Source organism: Rhinopithecus roxellana, chromosome 18 (genome assembly GCF_007565055.1).
Source record: "Rhinopithecus roxellana isolate Shanxi Qingling chromosome 18, ASM756505v1, whole genome shotgun sequence".
NCBI classification, from domain to species: Eukaryota; Metazoa; Chordata; class Mammalia; order Primates; family Cercopithecidae; genus Rhinopithecus; species Rhinopithecus roxellana.
This window is the reverse complement of record NC_044566.1, coordinates 76025448-76040887: the sequence shown is the minus strand read 5'-3', so window position 1 is coordinate 76040887 and position 15440 is coordinate 76025448. Positions and strand designations below refer to the sequence as shown.

At 36.4% G+C, this 15440-nt stretch overlaps 2 protein-coding genes across 7 annotated transcripts in view; one reads left to right on the top strand and one right to left on the bottom strand.

Annotated features, from left to right (window-relative positions):
* DIS3 (DIS3 homolog, exosome endoribonuclease and 3'-5' exoribonuclease) overlaps positions 1–10526 on the top strand; it is a 32027-nt gene extending 21501 nt beyond the window's left edge. For 2 of the 3 annotated variants that reach the window (XM_030922356.1, XM_010377646.2), the window contains 7 exons: positions 963–1049; positions 3420–3576; positions 4899–5113; positions 5222–5390; positions 5515–5673; positions 6416–6538; positions 7196–8120. In XM_030922356.1, coding sequence (XP_030778216.1) covers positions 963–1049; positions 3420–3576; positions 4899–5113; positions 5222–5390; positions 5515–5673; positions 6416–6538; positions 7196–7279 — 994 coding nt within the window. In that variant the 3' untranslated portion in view covers positions 7280–8120. Of the gene's footprint in view, positions 1–962; positions 1050–3419; positions 3577–4898; positions 5114–5221; positions 5391–5514; positions 5674–6415; positions 6539–7195 lie in introns of all 3 variants that reach the window. The other variant, XM_010377649.2, reaches the window with a different exon arrangement.
* BORA (BORA aurora kinase A activator) overlaps positions 9712–15440 on the bottom strand; it is a 28103-nt gene continuing 22374 nt past the window's right edge. For 2 of the 4 annotated variants that reach the window (XM_030922361.1, XM_030922360.1), the window contains 2 exons: positions 12091–12222; positions 9754–10768 (listed from right to left, as the gene is read on the bottom strand). In XM_030922361.1, coding sequence (XP_030778221.1) covers positions 10700–10768; positions 12091–12222 — 201 coding nt within the window. In that variant the 3' untranslated portion in view covers positions 9754–10699. Of the gene's footprint in view, positions 10769–11387; positions 11394–12090; positions 12223–15440 lie in introns of all 4 variants that reach the window. The other 2 variants (XM_030922362.1, XM_030922359.1) reach the window with 2 other exon arrangements.

Genomic DNA, 15440 nt, shown 5'->3' with positions numbered 1-15440 from the left:
CTGATGTAGAGCCTTGTTTTAAATGCACACTGCAAGGCAAGAAAGGAATATTTTTGAGATTCTCTTTTTAGTATGTGTTCCTACTATAGTTATTTTAATACAGGTGAGGAATTGAGGAAGACAAGGACTTAGACTTAGTATTTCACTTAACTTGCTCCATCTTATCTTAATTTTTCTTCTCCCCTTCTTTTTCTTCTCCATGATTGTTCAAGGTTGCCCAGCCTCATTAAAATTTTTAGTTTTAGGTGGATTTAGAGCTGACCTCATGAAAATTATGTCAAGGTATAAGAAACATTAGACTTGCCTTCCTTATGGGAATTTACTTTCCGAAGGAGAGCTTGCCAGCTCATTAAATGAACCATGTGTGTAAAGTCCTGAGCATGGATTGTTTATCTGACACTTAGCAGTCAAATATTAATAGCCATCACTACTTGTAACATATTAGTGATAGTAGGTTATCAGTTGTTTCTCTGTTGGTGTAATCTTTGTGGAGGATACTTTTGAACTGTGGATCTCCTGGTGTTACTAAGCTACCCACAGCAGCTTCCCTTTTGCCCCTCTTTATTGTCCCATGCCCCAATAACTGTTCTCTGTAGTAAATTAAATACAGCCAATCCCCTTCTTGATTTGTAAAAGTGATTAAAAACCTATGTAGCTCAATAAAAACTCATTGTTTGGATACAGAAGATACATAAGCCCTTAGAAGCACAGGGATTCAGATTTCCTTGTGTTGCTATCGTCCTCTCTTGTTAAATGCGTTTTAAATCTACTGAGCTATTCATGAAAGCCCTACTGAGCTGTTCATGAAAATAGAGCATGAAACAGCAGATGGTCATAAAGCCTTCAGAAGAGCAACTATTACATATTTGCTGTAGTCGTCGTCTTTTTTAAAAGAGTATTTCTATAATTTTGTCTTTTATTGGCTTGCTTGACTATAATTTTTCTCTTTAATTTTTATTTAGGGCTTTGACTCTATCTTCTCCTGAAGTTCGATTCCACATGGACAGTGAAACTCATGATCCTATAGATCTGCAGGCCAAGGAACTTAGGTTTGTAATTTTTTTTGATGGGCAGTAGATAAGATTTTTTATTTTAAATGTCATGTCTACTATAAGTACAAATAACCAAAACATTATATACAAAATAACGATTAGGGTCATGATTTCTACTTTATTTGGCTTACGAAGGACAGAAAAGTAAATTTAAGCTCAGTTTTTCTTCTATAAAACTGCGTTTAGTCGCATAATATAAGAACTTTCAATTTGAATTTGTTTGCTTTGATGTGTGACGTATTAGAACTTGACTAGTAATAGTTATAGTAAGATAAAAAAAGATTACCCTGATTAATTTCTAAAGTAGAATATACTGTAGTGCAGGAGTTCCCAGCCCCTGGGGTGTGAGCATTACCACCTGAGGTCCGCCTTCTGTCAGATCAGTGGCAGCATTGGATTCTCATTGGAGCGCCAGTCCTATTGTGAACTGTGCATAGGAGGGATCTAGGTTGCATACTTCTTATGAGAATCTAATGCCTGATGAAACCATCCTTCCCTCCCGTCGTCGCATAGAAGAATTGTTTTCCATGAAACCAGTCCCTGGTGCCAGAAAGATGAGGGGCAGGATAGAATAATGGATAGTAGGATAGATAGTAGGGTAGAAAAACGGTGAAGATCGTGGGCTCTGAAGCCAGACTCCCTAGGTTTGGATGCCTCTGCTGTTACTACTATTATATTGCGAACTAAAGTAGTTATTTGACCTCTGTATGCCTCAATTTATTTGTCTGTAAATTGCCTATGACTGATAATGGCGCCTACCTCATAGGTGCTGTGAGGGTGATATTAGCTATTGTTGTTTATTGATTTAGTTAAGATGTAGGAAACAAGAATTTTTTTGTTAAATCAGAGTTTAGGCCTCTTTCCCTGCCTCTTATTTATATTAAGGTAATTCTGGAATTCAACATGCATATACACTTTTCTAATAGATGACCAAGGGTTAAAAATGGGAATATATTCAAATTTTTTACTTAGAACCAATATGTGCTTTAGTGCTATTATAATATCTAAAAATCCCTTATAGTAGAACTTCTGTATATGTCTAATGTTAATGCTAATAATGAGCCCAGTACTAAGAGCTTTTATGAGCAAAAGGTTGACACTAGCTTTGCCAAAGTAAAACGTCAGTCATTTCTTCTTACCAAGAAGAAGAAAGAACACATTTCTAAGATGTCCACATGTGATTAGAGGTCTTTCTAATATTTTTTAAATGAATATACTTTAGAAATATTGTTGAGAAGTTACAAGATGAAACCTGAATGAAAGGTTAATACCGTATGTTTATTGACTTACAAGACAGAAAGCACTGTATCAACAGAAGATGGATCATTTTCTAAACCTGAAAATGGATGTGAATAACTATATAGAGAATGACAGCAGTATCAGATTGGTTGAGAGTTTTGAAGTCAGATTGTGTGAATTCAAATTCACATACTGCTAATAACTCTCACCTTGAGCAAGAGAATAATGAACATATCCTCAGTCTTCTCATCTGTAAAACAGTGTGTAGTGGTGTGTGTGTGTGTTGAGGGCGGGATGTACTTATAGCACACTGACCCATTAGAAGTATCGAAATTAGCTATTATAAATATGGCCTCTTTATTTAAGTAATTGTTAAAAATTTTGGTTTTTAAGCCAAAATTTGTATGATCTAAATAGCTTTTAATTCTTGTAAACTTTATTGATATGCAATTAAATAAAAATATTTTTGGACCTAGTAAAATCAAGTAAAAATGCTTGTTTTCATTTTATATGTAAATAGAGTAGTAAAGCTTCTGTTTTTGAGTCCAATTCTGTTGTTGTTTTTTGACACAGAGTCTTGCTCTGTCACTCAGGCTAGAGTGCAGTGATGCAATCTTGTCTCACTGCAACCTCCACCTCCTGGGTTCAAGTGATTCTCATGCCTCGGCCTCTTGAGTACCTAGGACTACAAGCATGTGCCACCAGACCTGACTAATTTTTTTATATTTTTAGTAGAGTCAGGGTTTCACCATGTTGGCCAGACTGGTCTCGAACTCCTGGGCTCAAATAATTTGCCCGCCTCGGCCTCCCAAAGTGCTGGGATTACAGGTGTGAGCCACTGCAACTGGTTGAGTGCAATTTGTAAAGTCTCCTCTAGCATGTAAGATTTGCTCTAGCATGTAAGATTTACTCATGCAGTAGTTGCATAATAAGAGATTGTTAGCAGAGTAACTGAGAGATGAAAGAATCGTAAGTTATTTAAAATACAAATGTGCACAGACATATGAATGTTTACATAGGAAATGCTCTTATTATCTTCTTGGTAACAAAGGTAACCTGTGAAAAAATATGATATATAGAAGTCTCAGATTATTTTTTTGTTTTGTTTAATGCTTTTTCCATTGGCAGGGAAACAAATTCCATGGTTGAAGAATTTATGTTACTTGCCAATATTTCTGTTGCAAAAAAAATTCATGAGGAATTTTCTGAACATGCTTTGCTTCGAAAACATCCTGCTCCACCTCCATCAAATTATGAAATTCTTGTTAAAGCAGCCAGGTCAAGGGTAAGGTCCTATAGTTTGAAAAATCATCTATTTGTGTTTTGATCTACCTGTTGTTCTAAATAATTTACATTCATATTTCCATAAAGATTTTATTGTTTGTTAATAACAGGAATATGCCAATAGTTCTTTTTTCTTTTGGTTTTTTTTTTTTTTTTGAGACAAGGTCTCACTGTCACCCAGACTGCAGTACAGTGGCACAATCTCGGCTCACTGCACCCTCCATCTCCTAGTCTCAAGCCCTCCTCCTGCCGCAGCCTCCTGAGGAGCTGGGACTGCAGGCGCACACCACCATGAGTGGCTAATTTTTTGTATTTTTGTGGTAGAGATAGGTTTTCACTATGTTGCCCAGGCTGGTCTCAAACTCCTGGACTCAAGTAATTATCTCATCTTGGCCTCCCAAAGTGCTGTGCTGGGATTACAGGTATGAGCCACTGCACCCAGCCTAATGTTTTTCACCGTATGCTAAAGCCAGATGTTTAGACTAAGATACATGCAGCATCCTGGTCATATAAAACTCTTCCATGTTTCCTTGCCTTTATGCATGTTTCATATGTCTGTGTTGCTTCATGGCTCCTGTCAACCGCCTAACTTGACAAATAATGTATTTTGTGTGTTTTTGTTTGTTTGTTTGTTTTTTACTTCAACTCAGTTAAATCCTTTCCATTTCATGTTCGTAAGAAAAGTATATTTATTCCATACATGGAAAAGAGGAAACTATAGAAAGAGCACATTTTTTCAGCCCTGTATACCCACTACTTCTTGTTAGTAGGTTTTCATTTAAGGGTGCTTACCCCTTGGGTGACTATGGCTTACATTGCTTTTCCTTGGATTACCTAGTTAGGCCCTATCTTTCTCATCTGGAAGAGAGGGAGCAGTAATGTTGGACTGCAGGGCATTAGTCTAACATGATGGCATTGGTTTCTGATTTTGGATCAGACTTTTATGGCATGCATACCCAGCTTCTCCAGATTCATAGGAATTGAATCAGCTTCTCACTCCTCTGCTCCAAGGCTTACTCTGTAAATAGGAATTTTTTTTCCTTCATTATCTTACTTCTTCCAAAGACCTAAGGGAAGAGATGTATATTTGACTTATCTCCCTAGGGTAGAACAAGGCAGCTAAATTTGATGAATCCCAACATTGTTCTAATGGAACTGTAGTGACCAGTACAGTTTTGTTTCTGGCTATTACTTCTACTTTGAAGGGAAGGAAAATAACAAAAACATGATGTTTGTTCAGTCAGATCAGTTATATTTTGAAGACATAATGGTACTGACTTAGAAATGTTTAATATGGTGCTCTTCCTTTCTTTTTGTTTACAGAATTTGGAAATTAAGACTGATACAGCCAAGTCTTTGGCTGAGTCTTTGGATCGGGCCGAATCTCCTACTTTTCCATATCTAAACACTCTGTTGAGAATATTAGCCACTCGCTGTATGATGCAAGCTGTGTACTTCTGTTCTGGAATGGATAATGATTTTCATCACTATGGCTTAGCATCTCCAATATACACACATTTTACTTCACCCATCAGAAGGTATTTTTTTATGAATTTAAAGGAGATAGAAAATAGTTAATTTTGAATTTTAAAAGCACATATTAGTACTGACATACTACGGTTCTTATTTCTCCTTCATCTGTCTAGATACGCAGATGTCATCGTTCATCGGCTTTTGGCTGTGGCTGTTGGGGCTGACTGTACTTATCCAGAGTTGACAGACAAACACAAGCTTGCAGATATATGTAAAAATCTAAATTTCCGGCACAAAATGGCTCAATATGCCCAACGTGCATCAGTGGCTTTTCATACCCAGGTATTTGCCTTCTGTCGATACAGCTAGAAAAGATGAAGTTTTGTTCATTTTTAATTTAATTTCAGTTTTTTTTTGTTAATTTCAAAATATTTTAAGACTAAGTAAGTTGTATGTTATTTTACAGTTATTTTTCAAAAGCAGAGGAATAGTAAGTGAAGAAGCCTATATTTTATTTGTAAGAAAGAATGCCATTGTGGTATTAATTCCAAAGTATGGTTTAGAAGGGACAGTCTTTTTTGAAGAAAAGGACAAACCAAACCCACGGCTTATTTATGATGATGAGGTACAGTATTTCTCATGTTTGTTTTCTTTTCTGGGGGGCACTTTTTCTTTGGGAGTTCATAAATGGTACCCATAAAGCATAAAATTATTTTTTGTACCCTGAAGAATTTATCCAGATCTCCAAATACATGCCAGGAAATCTACATTTAATTTTGCCAACTAAGCTACGGTTTTACTCACAATTTCCCGCCACTATATATCTTCTCATATGCAATTGTTGTCTTTGATTTTTTCTTTTATACCATGTAAAGTTTTGCCCTACATGCACCAATAAAGTAAAGGAATAAATGACTATTTACAACTCAGGGAAGGAACTTTTTTTTTTTTTAACTTACTTAAAGAACTTTTTTTTTTTTTTGTCTTATTTGACACACATACTCCCTATTCACCTTAGGAGAACCACAGCCCTGAGAGAATATTTGAACAATAAACTGGCCAAAGTACCTTTGTGTTCCTCTACTAAACTAAAAATTTCCTATTTATTAGTGGGTTGATAAATTAATCACCAAGATTTTAATGAACATATATATATTAGAACTATCTTAATGAAGGAGAAAGTATGCACATAAATAGGTCATATTTATGTGAGGCTACTAGGTTTATGGCCTTTGTTATGTTGAACACGTAAATGCTTACTAATTTTTATATTTAAACTTTCACTATGTAAGATAAATTATAAAGGATTAGAACCAAGCCTCAAATGTAAGGAAGCAATTAAGAATGATAAAATGTGTTTTGTTTAGATACCTTCACTTAAAATAGAAGACACAGTGTTCCATGTATTTGATAAAGTTAAAGTGAAAATCATGTTAGACTCATCTAATCTTCAGCATCAGAAAATCCGAATGTCCCTGGTAGAACCACAGGTAAGGCCAAACTTAATATTTCCTTGTTGTGGTGGAACAAACAGTACATATTTTGTCAAAGAGAGGGACATAGTTATTTCTGTTTAATGTTAGAGGGAACCCTATAAGTAGTGTAGAAACCAAATATTTGCATAGCAAATCCTGTTTTCTCACTGATTTCTTTAGGCCACGGGATTCTAGACATCTGAGATTCTGCTCAGGTCTTTGGTGGCAAAATAAAAAGATTTTCCATTCTCCTGCCTAGTCTTTTCTGTCTAGAAGTCTTGAACTCTGCACTTTGAAGATGAAGTGTAGGTTTTTCACCTAAGATACTGGTTCTTAACCTTTGTCCTTCTCCAACACACTTGAAACCTCTGATTCTGTCAATCACAGTGGCTCCTCATGGGGAAGGCTGTTTTATAATTAAAAAGAATACTTCCTAAATGACATGCTTCTCATCTACTGAGACCATGTCTACTTTTTGCATTTTTGAACCACTGTTACTTTGTAAAATACATTGTGTATAAAACCTGTATATATTCTGTGTATAAAACCCTTTACCCTCCCTACCACTACATCCTTTTAAATTTGAAACTGGCAGTGGGGAAGGGGAAGATGAGGATGAGATGTATTTTATCCTTTAAATCACCTTATTTCCCCCCATTTGCATTATCTTAGATACCAGGAATAAGCATTCCTACTGGTACTTCAAACACAGACCTTAATGGACCAGAGAAAAAGAAGATAAAGCTTGGAAAATAGCTATATTCAACAAAAATCTTCAAATACTGGTTTTATTTTTAAAAGAAAAAACTTGAAAGAACACTTCTAAGCCTAAGTGTGTGATACAGTTTGTTACTTTTAAGTACATTTTAATAATTTCAGACATTTGCATTTTTATTGAATGGTTGACTGTATCTGTCCCATCATACTGCTTTACTTCTGGGTTGAACAGAATTATTTATGCAGAATAATTCAATTGAATATCCATCACTTAAATACAGTGACAGGATAGCAACTTCAGGGATCTGTAAAGATCATTTAAATGGAGTGCTCATCTCATTGAGGAGCAGATTAATTTTGCATAAGTACTTTGATTATTTAATATTTGTAGGAAAAAACTTTCATTTTCCTACAGAGGAAAATAGAACAATTTTAGAAGCAAGGAGCAATCTTCTTTTCTAAGTCTTGGAAGTTGTCAGTGTTGAGGATGTAATCTCCTTTGCCATCTTTAATTCACCTAATTTATACTAAGTATTCTCTTACTGTTTTTAAAAGCTTCCTGTATTTTATTAGTGGTCCTTGAACAACTGTGAATGTTTGGGAATTGGTAGAAAGGCAAGAAGTAGGATATTTTGACCTGACTGGAAAGATGGTTGTTTTTATTACCAGGTAATAAGTGTGATCATTGTTGAACTTCAGCTCCAGTGTCTCTCCAGAATAAGACATTGGCATTCAAATGTCTATATCTTGTTACTTACAAAATAAAAAACAGATAATTAGTGGCTTTTAAATTGTAGTTGTATCAGTGTGTATATACACGAGGGGAACTGTATAAAGGCATACTAAAGGGAACAGATTAAAATAAGTATTATTAATAAAATTTGGTGTGCCAGACTGACTACTTCCTTTGCTAATCACAGAGATTGGTAATGATTAAATTAATACTTTCAGGAATATTTTGGGATAGGGTTGCCTTGAAACATTTTACTTGGCTTATTCAATTTCTAAAGCACTTACGGTGTGTCAGGTTCCACTCAAGTAAACTGTCTTCAAGGAGCTTGCAGTATAGTGAGAAAAGCCTGGCAAGTAAATCAGCAGGTATACTGAATAGGTAGCCATTTAGGCACTCAATAAATGTTGAATAATTTTTCCAGTTTCCTATTACTGAGGAAGACCTCCATACATTGAGACAGAAACTTGTGTCAGTTGGAGGAAAATAGACTTGAGTAGTCTTTGGTCCAAGTAAAATGGGTCAGTGACACTAAGAGTAGGAGTCAAAAAACCTTTTCTGTGAGTGCTGGAATATTTTAGACTTTGTTGGCTATGGTCTGTTTTGCAACTATAGTACACAGCTCTGCCGTTGATAGTGTGTAAGGAGCCATATACAATATATAAACAAATCAACATGACTGTGTTCCAACAAAGCCTGATTTGTTGTTTCATATATAGTCATGTGTCACTTAATGACAGGGATATGTTCTGAGACATGTCGCTTGGCAATTTCATCATTGTGTGAAAATCATGATGTAATTACACAAACCTAGATGGTATACCCTCTGGTATCCTATATGGGACAACCTATTGCTCCTAACCTACAAACCTGTATGGCATATTACTGTACTGATTGCTGTAGGCAGTTGTAACACAGTGCTAAGTATTTGTATATCTAAACATAGAAAAGGTACAGTAAAAAAAAATATAGATATATATAAGATATAAAATGGTACACCTATTTAGGACATTTACCATGAACAAGTTGGCAGGACTGGAAGCTGACTCTGGGTGAGTCAGTAAGTGGTTAGTGAATGTGAAGGCCTATATTACTGTGCACTACTGTAGGCTTTTATAAACACTATACACTTAGGCTACGTAAAGTAATTTCACTATGATGTTACCATGGCTATGTCCCCAGGCAATAGGAATTTTTCAGCTCCATTGTAATCTTACGGGATTATCATCATGTATTTGGCCATTGTTGACCAAAAGTTATGCAGCACGTCATTATAATTTTGATGTGTCACAAAACATTACTCATTTGATTCTCCCCACCCCTGCCAACCATTTAAAAAACTTTGCCGGCTAGGTGCAGTGGTTCATGCCTATAATCCTAGCATTTTGGGAGGCGGAGGTGGGTGGATCACCTGATATCAGGAGTTCGAGACCAGCCTGGCCAACATGGTAAAACCCCATCTCTACCTAAAATACAAAAACTCAGCTGGGTGTAGTGGCAGACGCCTGTAATCCCAGCTACTTGGGAGGCTGAGGCAGGAGAATCACTTTAACCTGGGAGGCAGAGGTTGCAGTGAGCTGAGATGGCACCACTGCAGTTCAGCCTGAGCGACAAGAGTGAGACTCTTGTGGTGTTCATGGTTAATGTGTTGAAGATGAGCCAGGTACATAATGCAGCACATTTTCTGCAGGTCAGCAGTAATATTTCAGGGTACAGTTAAGGAGGAAAGAAGAAAATGACACATTGATAACATAGGTCTTTATTTCCTAGGGGTACATATGAATTATTCCTTTTTGAATGAGACAGTTTTTAAAAGTTGATTTATAAATACAAAAATACATTCTCCAAAGATAGTATTTCCAAACTCTTATATACGCATCTACTCCCAACATGGATATAAGTTTTTTTAAAAAAAATAGTTGTATATAACATACATATCTGCCCCAGTGTTACTTCACAGGCCTGTGCCCTACAGGAACTCCTCTCCCCCAGCCCCACTTTTTCTCTTGGTTGTCCCACATTCTTATTCTCCCACATCCCTACCCATGTTTGAGCTGGAAAGGATGTCCCTACCCTAGGCATGAGGTATATTATTCTGGGCACCACACATTTGCCCCATAGATAACAATACATTTGATGATGTCGCTAGTACTACCTTTCTAGTATTTACATATTTAAAAGTAGTAACTACAACAGTTATCACAGGAACTAAGAATTTTCCCCACAGAGGTGAACAGTTTAAGAACTAAAATTTCAGGAAACCTGTTTAATTTCCTTTTTTGTATCTTCGATAAGTTTTATATCTAAGATTTCTGGGTTATAATTCATCTGTATGTTCAAGCTTTTATGTAAAAATATATAGTGCCTTCAGTTTTAACACAGTTTCACATGTTCTCAGAACTGCTAAATTCAGTGCTATCAGGAAGGCTTAATAAGTAGTTCATTGACCCTGTCAGATAGGAGCACTCAGCTCTGTCACAATTTGTTGTTAAACACATCATTCAATGTTAAGTATAAAAATATTTATTGATAAAAAATAAATTTATAATTCAGCAACTTGAAGTTCCAGGAGCATTTCTGTTGTTCCTATGTCAGTAAGCCCTTGATTTTTCACATTAAGGAGGAAAAGCGAAAAATGTTACTTGAAGTAATTTTTTCCCCAGTCACCATCACATTGATCCTGTGCACAACGATATATGTGAGGAACTCTTAAGCTTAGTCTTTGATTCTTATTCTATGGACTGCTGCACTGAAAAGGACTTGCTGTTTTCATCCAACACCTCTGTTGTGTGGTCTTCCTGTGAAAAAGAAGACAACACCTTGTTTTCAGTTTAAGTAGGACCACTCGAGGATGCAATTACCGGAACTGTTTTTAAAACCTAAAAGCACATTTCTTTAGCTGAACTCTGAAGGTACAGTAAAGATACAGTATTTTATAAATCAATATTCTGTATCAAAAAGAATTCCAATGCTTTGAGAGGCCAAGGTGGGAGGATCGCATGAGCCCAGGAGTTTGAGACTAGCCCTGGCAACATAGTGAGACCCTGTCCCTACAAAAAATTTTTAAAAGCTGGGTGTGGTGGCACATGCCTGTAGTCCCAAGCTACTCGGTAGGCTTAGGTGATAAGACTGCTTGAGTCTGGGAGTGAGCTGTGGTCATGCCACTACACTCTAGCCTGGGTGACAGAATAAGACCCCGTCTCAAAAAAATAATAATAATAAAATTTTAAAAAATCCTCCATGTATCTCTACTTATGTTTAGATAGATAACTACATCTGAAACAGGATGGGTTTTGTTCAGGTTAATACTAGAAGCGACCTTCTCTGATACTACTTACAACAGAAAGGCAATTTGCTCATACTATATACAATAGAAAGGAAAACTAAGGTGGCCTCCCTATCAAACTTTGGTTGCACATTTTGCTGATATTTATAGTATTTTATAAGAAACTGCCATACAATAGCAGTGTGAGGTGGTTCACACCTGTAGTTCTAGCTACTCAGGAGGGTGAGGCAGGAGGATTGCTTGAATCCAGCAGTTCAAGGCTGCAGTGATCTATGATTCTACGACTGCACTCCAGCCTGGGTGACTTAGAGTAAGACCCTGTCTCAAAAAAAAAAAAAGAAAAAAAGAAAAAGAAGAAATGGCATACAAGGCTGTGCATGTTGGCTCATGCCTATAATCCCAGCACTTTGAGAGGCTGAGGCAGGAAGACTGCTTGACACTAGGAGTTTGAGACCAGCCTGGGCAACACAGTAGGCCGTGTCTCTACAAAAAAATAAAATACAAAAGAAATTGGAATATAAAATTAAAGACTGTCCTGACTAGTGCCTGAAATTATGAGTTTCTTCAAGTAGGAATATATAACCATCTGGAGGGTTCAGTAAATGCCCTCATCAAATATACGCTACCTTTGCACACTTTGTAGTATGTAAGATACTTGTGTTACTATATTCAGAATAAACAAAATATTTCAAGACTATTGGATTTCAAGAAAATAGGCTTTACCTTTTAGTGTTTTAAATTTCATATAGTTTCTCAATAGTACTATTGTCTAATAATCGAAATTATTTTATATTTCTAATCTAAACAATATTAGGTTTTCTATTTTCTCTGTACCTTCATATTAAATGCTTGAGATATACTCTCAACTTCACAGGTTTGTGCATCACTTTCTTTGCAGTAACTTTCTGCCCCAACTGTATCCGTAATATTGCTTCCACAATTCTGCGTATTATAGCCACTATCCATCTGACAGGAGAAAAAAGAAAAAAATATATTGTGAGGAACTTAAAAGTCAAATATTTAAATAAGTAAACCACTATAAACTATCACTCACTACATCTGAACGATCCTAACATGATCATGTTGAACAAAATTCAAAAGTAATGCACAACTATAAAAGGTAGTTCTGCATAGTACTGATTATTGTAGTCATTTTATAATTCCTTCCAATGAAATGTATCTTGTAACTTCCTTAAGAATCAGTGAATAGTCTACTGACAAAATGCTTTCCTGTTACTTTGTGATCATACCTAGTAGACGACAATGAGCATCACAACTAACTTCACCTTCCAAGGCATTTTCCAGGCTTGTCTCTAAATGGCTTGGACACAGCTCTAAAGTCTACCAAAAAGGCATGCTGCCTTTAAAAAGGTTATACTATATTCACACCTAGCTGTTCACAATAATGCCACATATATAATGGCTCTAGATGTTAGTTCAGTTTTTCATATTAATAAAAATTGTAGCATCCTAAGATACACTTTTTCAGTGCAAAAGAGCAAAAAAGATTCTAGCCAATTTCCAGCTTGGTATATATAACACTTATTGAGTGTCGCTAAAAAGGCCAGGCACTATCTGTATATATTTAATATTTTTTTCTCCTTTCAACAACCCTATTACTTTACTAGAGAAGGAAATTAAGGCTTAGAAAGGTTAACTTTCACAGTGTCATCCAGTGATGAGGTGATGAAGACGTGAGACCTCGGTCCAGGTTCTGTTCACTGCACAACACTCCATTTACCTGTATAATGCTGAGCACCAAAGAAAGCAATCCACAAGGGAATCACTTTGCATTTAAGCCCTCCCTGCAAGTTAGGATCAGAGGGAAGGACAAAGCTGACTATCATTTTGTTTCCCTCACAAAGGTACAGACTAGCCGAGAAAATGCAGTCTATCAGTTATAATCCTGGAAAAATGTTCCCAGTTTTCAGGGCTGGACACATACCTGCTTACTACTGGAGGTCATGTTCCATTAGAACAAAAGTCTTGTGATGTGTAACATTTTTGGGGGAAAGCCTTGTTCTGCTATCATTCAATAGCTACTTGATCAAAAACATAAATGTCAGATTGCTCCCAGAGATTCTGCCGATAGTTCTTCCTTCTAATATTCATCACTGCCAAATAGCTGGCTTATAATGCAATACTAACATGTAACTGGATATATATGGAAGGAAAAGTTACTCATTAGTACAGCAGAAGTAAGTAAAGCATGTAGGGAGTTTGTCCCACAATATGGGAAGAGCAGGATCGATGGGAGCCAAGTTGAGATGGTGGCTGACTTCACTGTCTCTCATCTAGACTTCTGCTAACGTCAGTGCCTAATATGTACCAACCAGGCAACAGATACCTTGTTATCCCCCACAGGCATCAAGGTAGGCATCAATCTCACTTTATAGCTAAGAAAGATGAGGGGATACAAATTAAGAAGTCGTGTTCTATTCACTGCTATGTAAATCTTGCCTTAAGATCCCACAGCCTGGAAATAAAAGAACTCGAATTCAAACTTGGTTCTCGTTGCAAACTTTACATTCCAGTTGGGCAATGGTGCCTTTAAATGGTGTCTCTATGTCAGTCATCTAACATGCACTTTGTTACTAAATTTATTTTTCTACCACATAAATCAGACGTTATTGTCTTTTAAAACATTTAATTAGCAACAGTTGTGCCCTGTGATAACATTCCTTGACATCTGGGCCCAGCACTTCAGCCCTTCTCTCATCATTCTCAGTCCCCCTTGTTTGTGACCAGAGGACCTTGCCTCCCATTACTACTTATGTTTTGCTTTCATTATTATTTTAAACTGACACACAATTACACACATTTATGATGTACATGATAGTTTGATATGTTTACAATGTGTAATGATCAAATTGGGGTAATTGGCATATCCATTAACTCAAACATTTATCATTGTGTTGGGAACTTTCAAAATCTGCTCTTCAAGCTATTTGAAAATATATGATAAATTGTTAATTACACTCACCCTGTAGTGTTATAGAACACTAGAATGTACTCCTATCAAGCTGTACTTTTGTATCCATTAACCAACCTCTCCCTATCCCTGCTCCCCCTACCCTTCTCATCCTCTACTACCCACCACTATTCTACACTCTTCTATGAAATCAACCTTTTTAGCTTCCTCATATAGAAGTGAGAACATGTGGTATTTATCTTTCTGTCCCTGGCTTATTTCACTTAATGTCCTCCAGTTCATCCGTGTTGCTGCAAATGTAAGGATTTCATTCTTTTTTATGGCTGAGTAGTATTCCATTGTGTATATATACCACATTTTCTTTATCCATTCACCTATTAATGGACACTTAGGTTGATTCCATAGTCTGGCTATTATGAATAGTGCAGCAATAAACACTGGAGTGCAGGTATCTCTTTGACATACTGATTTCCTTTCCTTTGGATATATACCTACTAGTGGGATTGCTAGATCACATGGTAGTTCTATTTTTAGTTTTTTGAGGAACTTCCATAATAGTTGTACTAATTCATACTCCCACCAACAGTGTTCAGGCACTGTTTACTATTATATTAATCACAATGATCATGCTAATATCCTGTAATCCTATTATTATCCCCATTTAAAGAAGAGTAAACAAGCTGAAAGAAACTGTCACTTTCTGGGATTTATAAAGCTAACGGAGCTGGGCTATAAACTGAAATCTGCCACTATGGTTTCTGAAGCCCATGTTCTTTAATGCTGTGCTTGCCCCTCAACTAAATACATTTGCACCCACACCCATCCTGGCACCCTGGCCTTTAAACATGGAGGAGTTACTGTGGGTACTCCTATCAGGGCTCAGATTCTACCCCCTCTTGCATGCCTCAGTTCCCTCAATTATAAAACAGATCACCATTTGACAGATGACGATATCTATTATCTAGTAAGAGAAGTTAAAATATGAATGGAATATCCCTGCAAGTGTAATCAAGTATAGATTGTTTGACAAGTTAGTAGTGACAATTATGGGAGAATATGCTACCCACAGTTTCCAAAGGTTAGTTGGACTGGATGATGATTAAGGTGTATTTCAACAAAAGTATTTTTGTAATTCCTCTATAAATGCTCTGCTAAAAGAGAGAGCGAGAGAGAGAAAGGCAGAGTAAAAGAAGCAAACAATGCCTTTAAGGCATATACTTTTAAGCCTGTATGTGCTTTTTTCTATTTATGA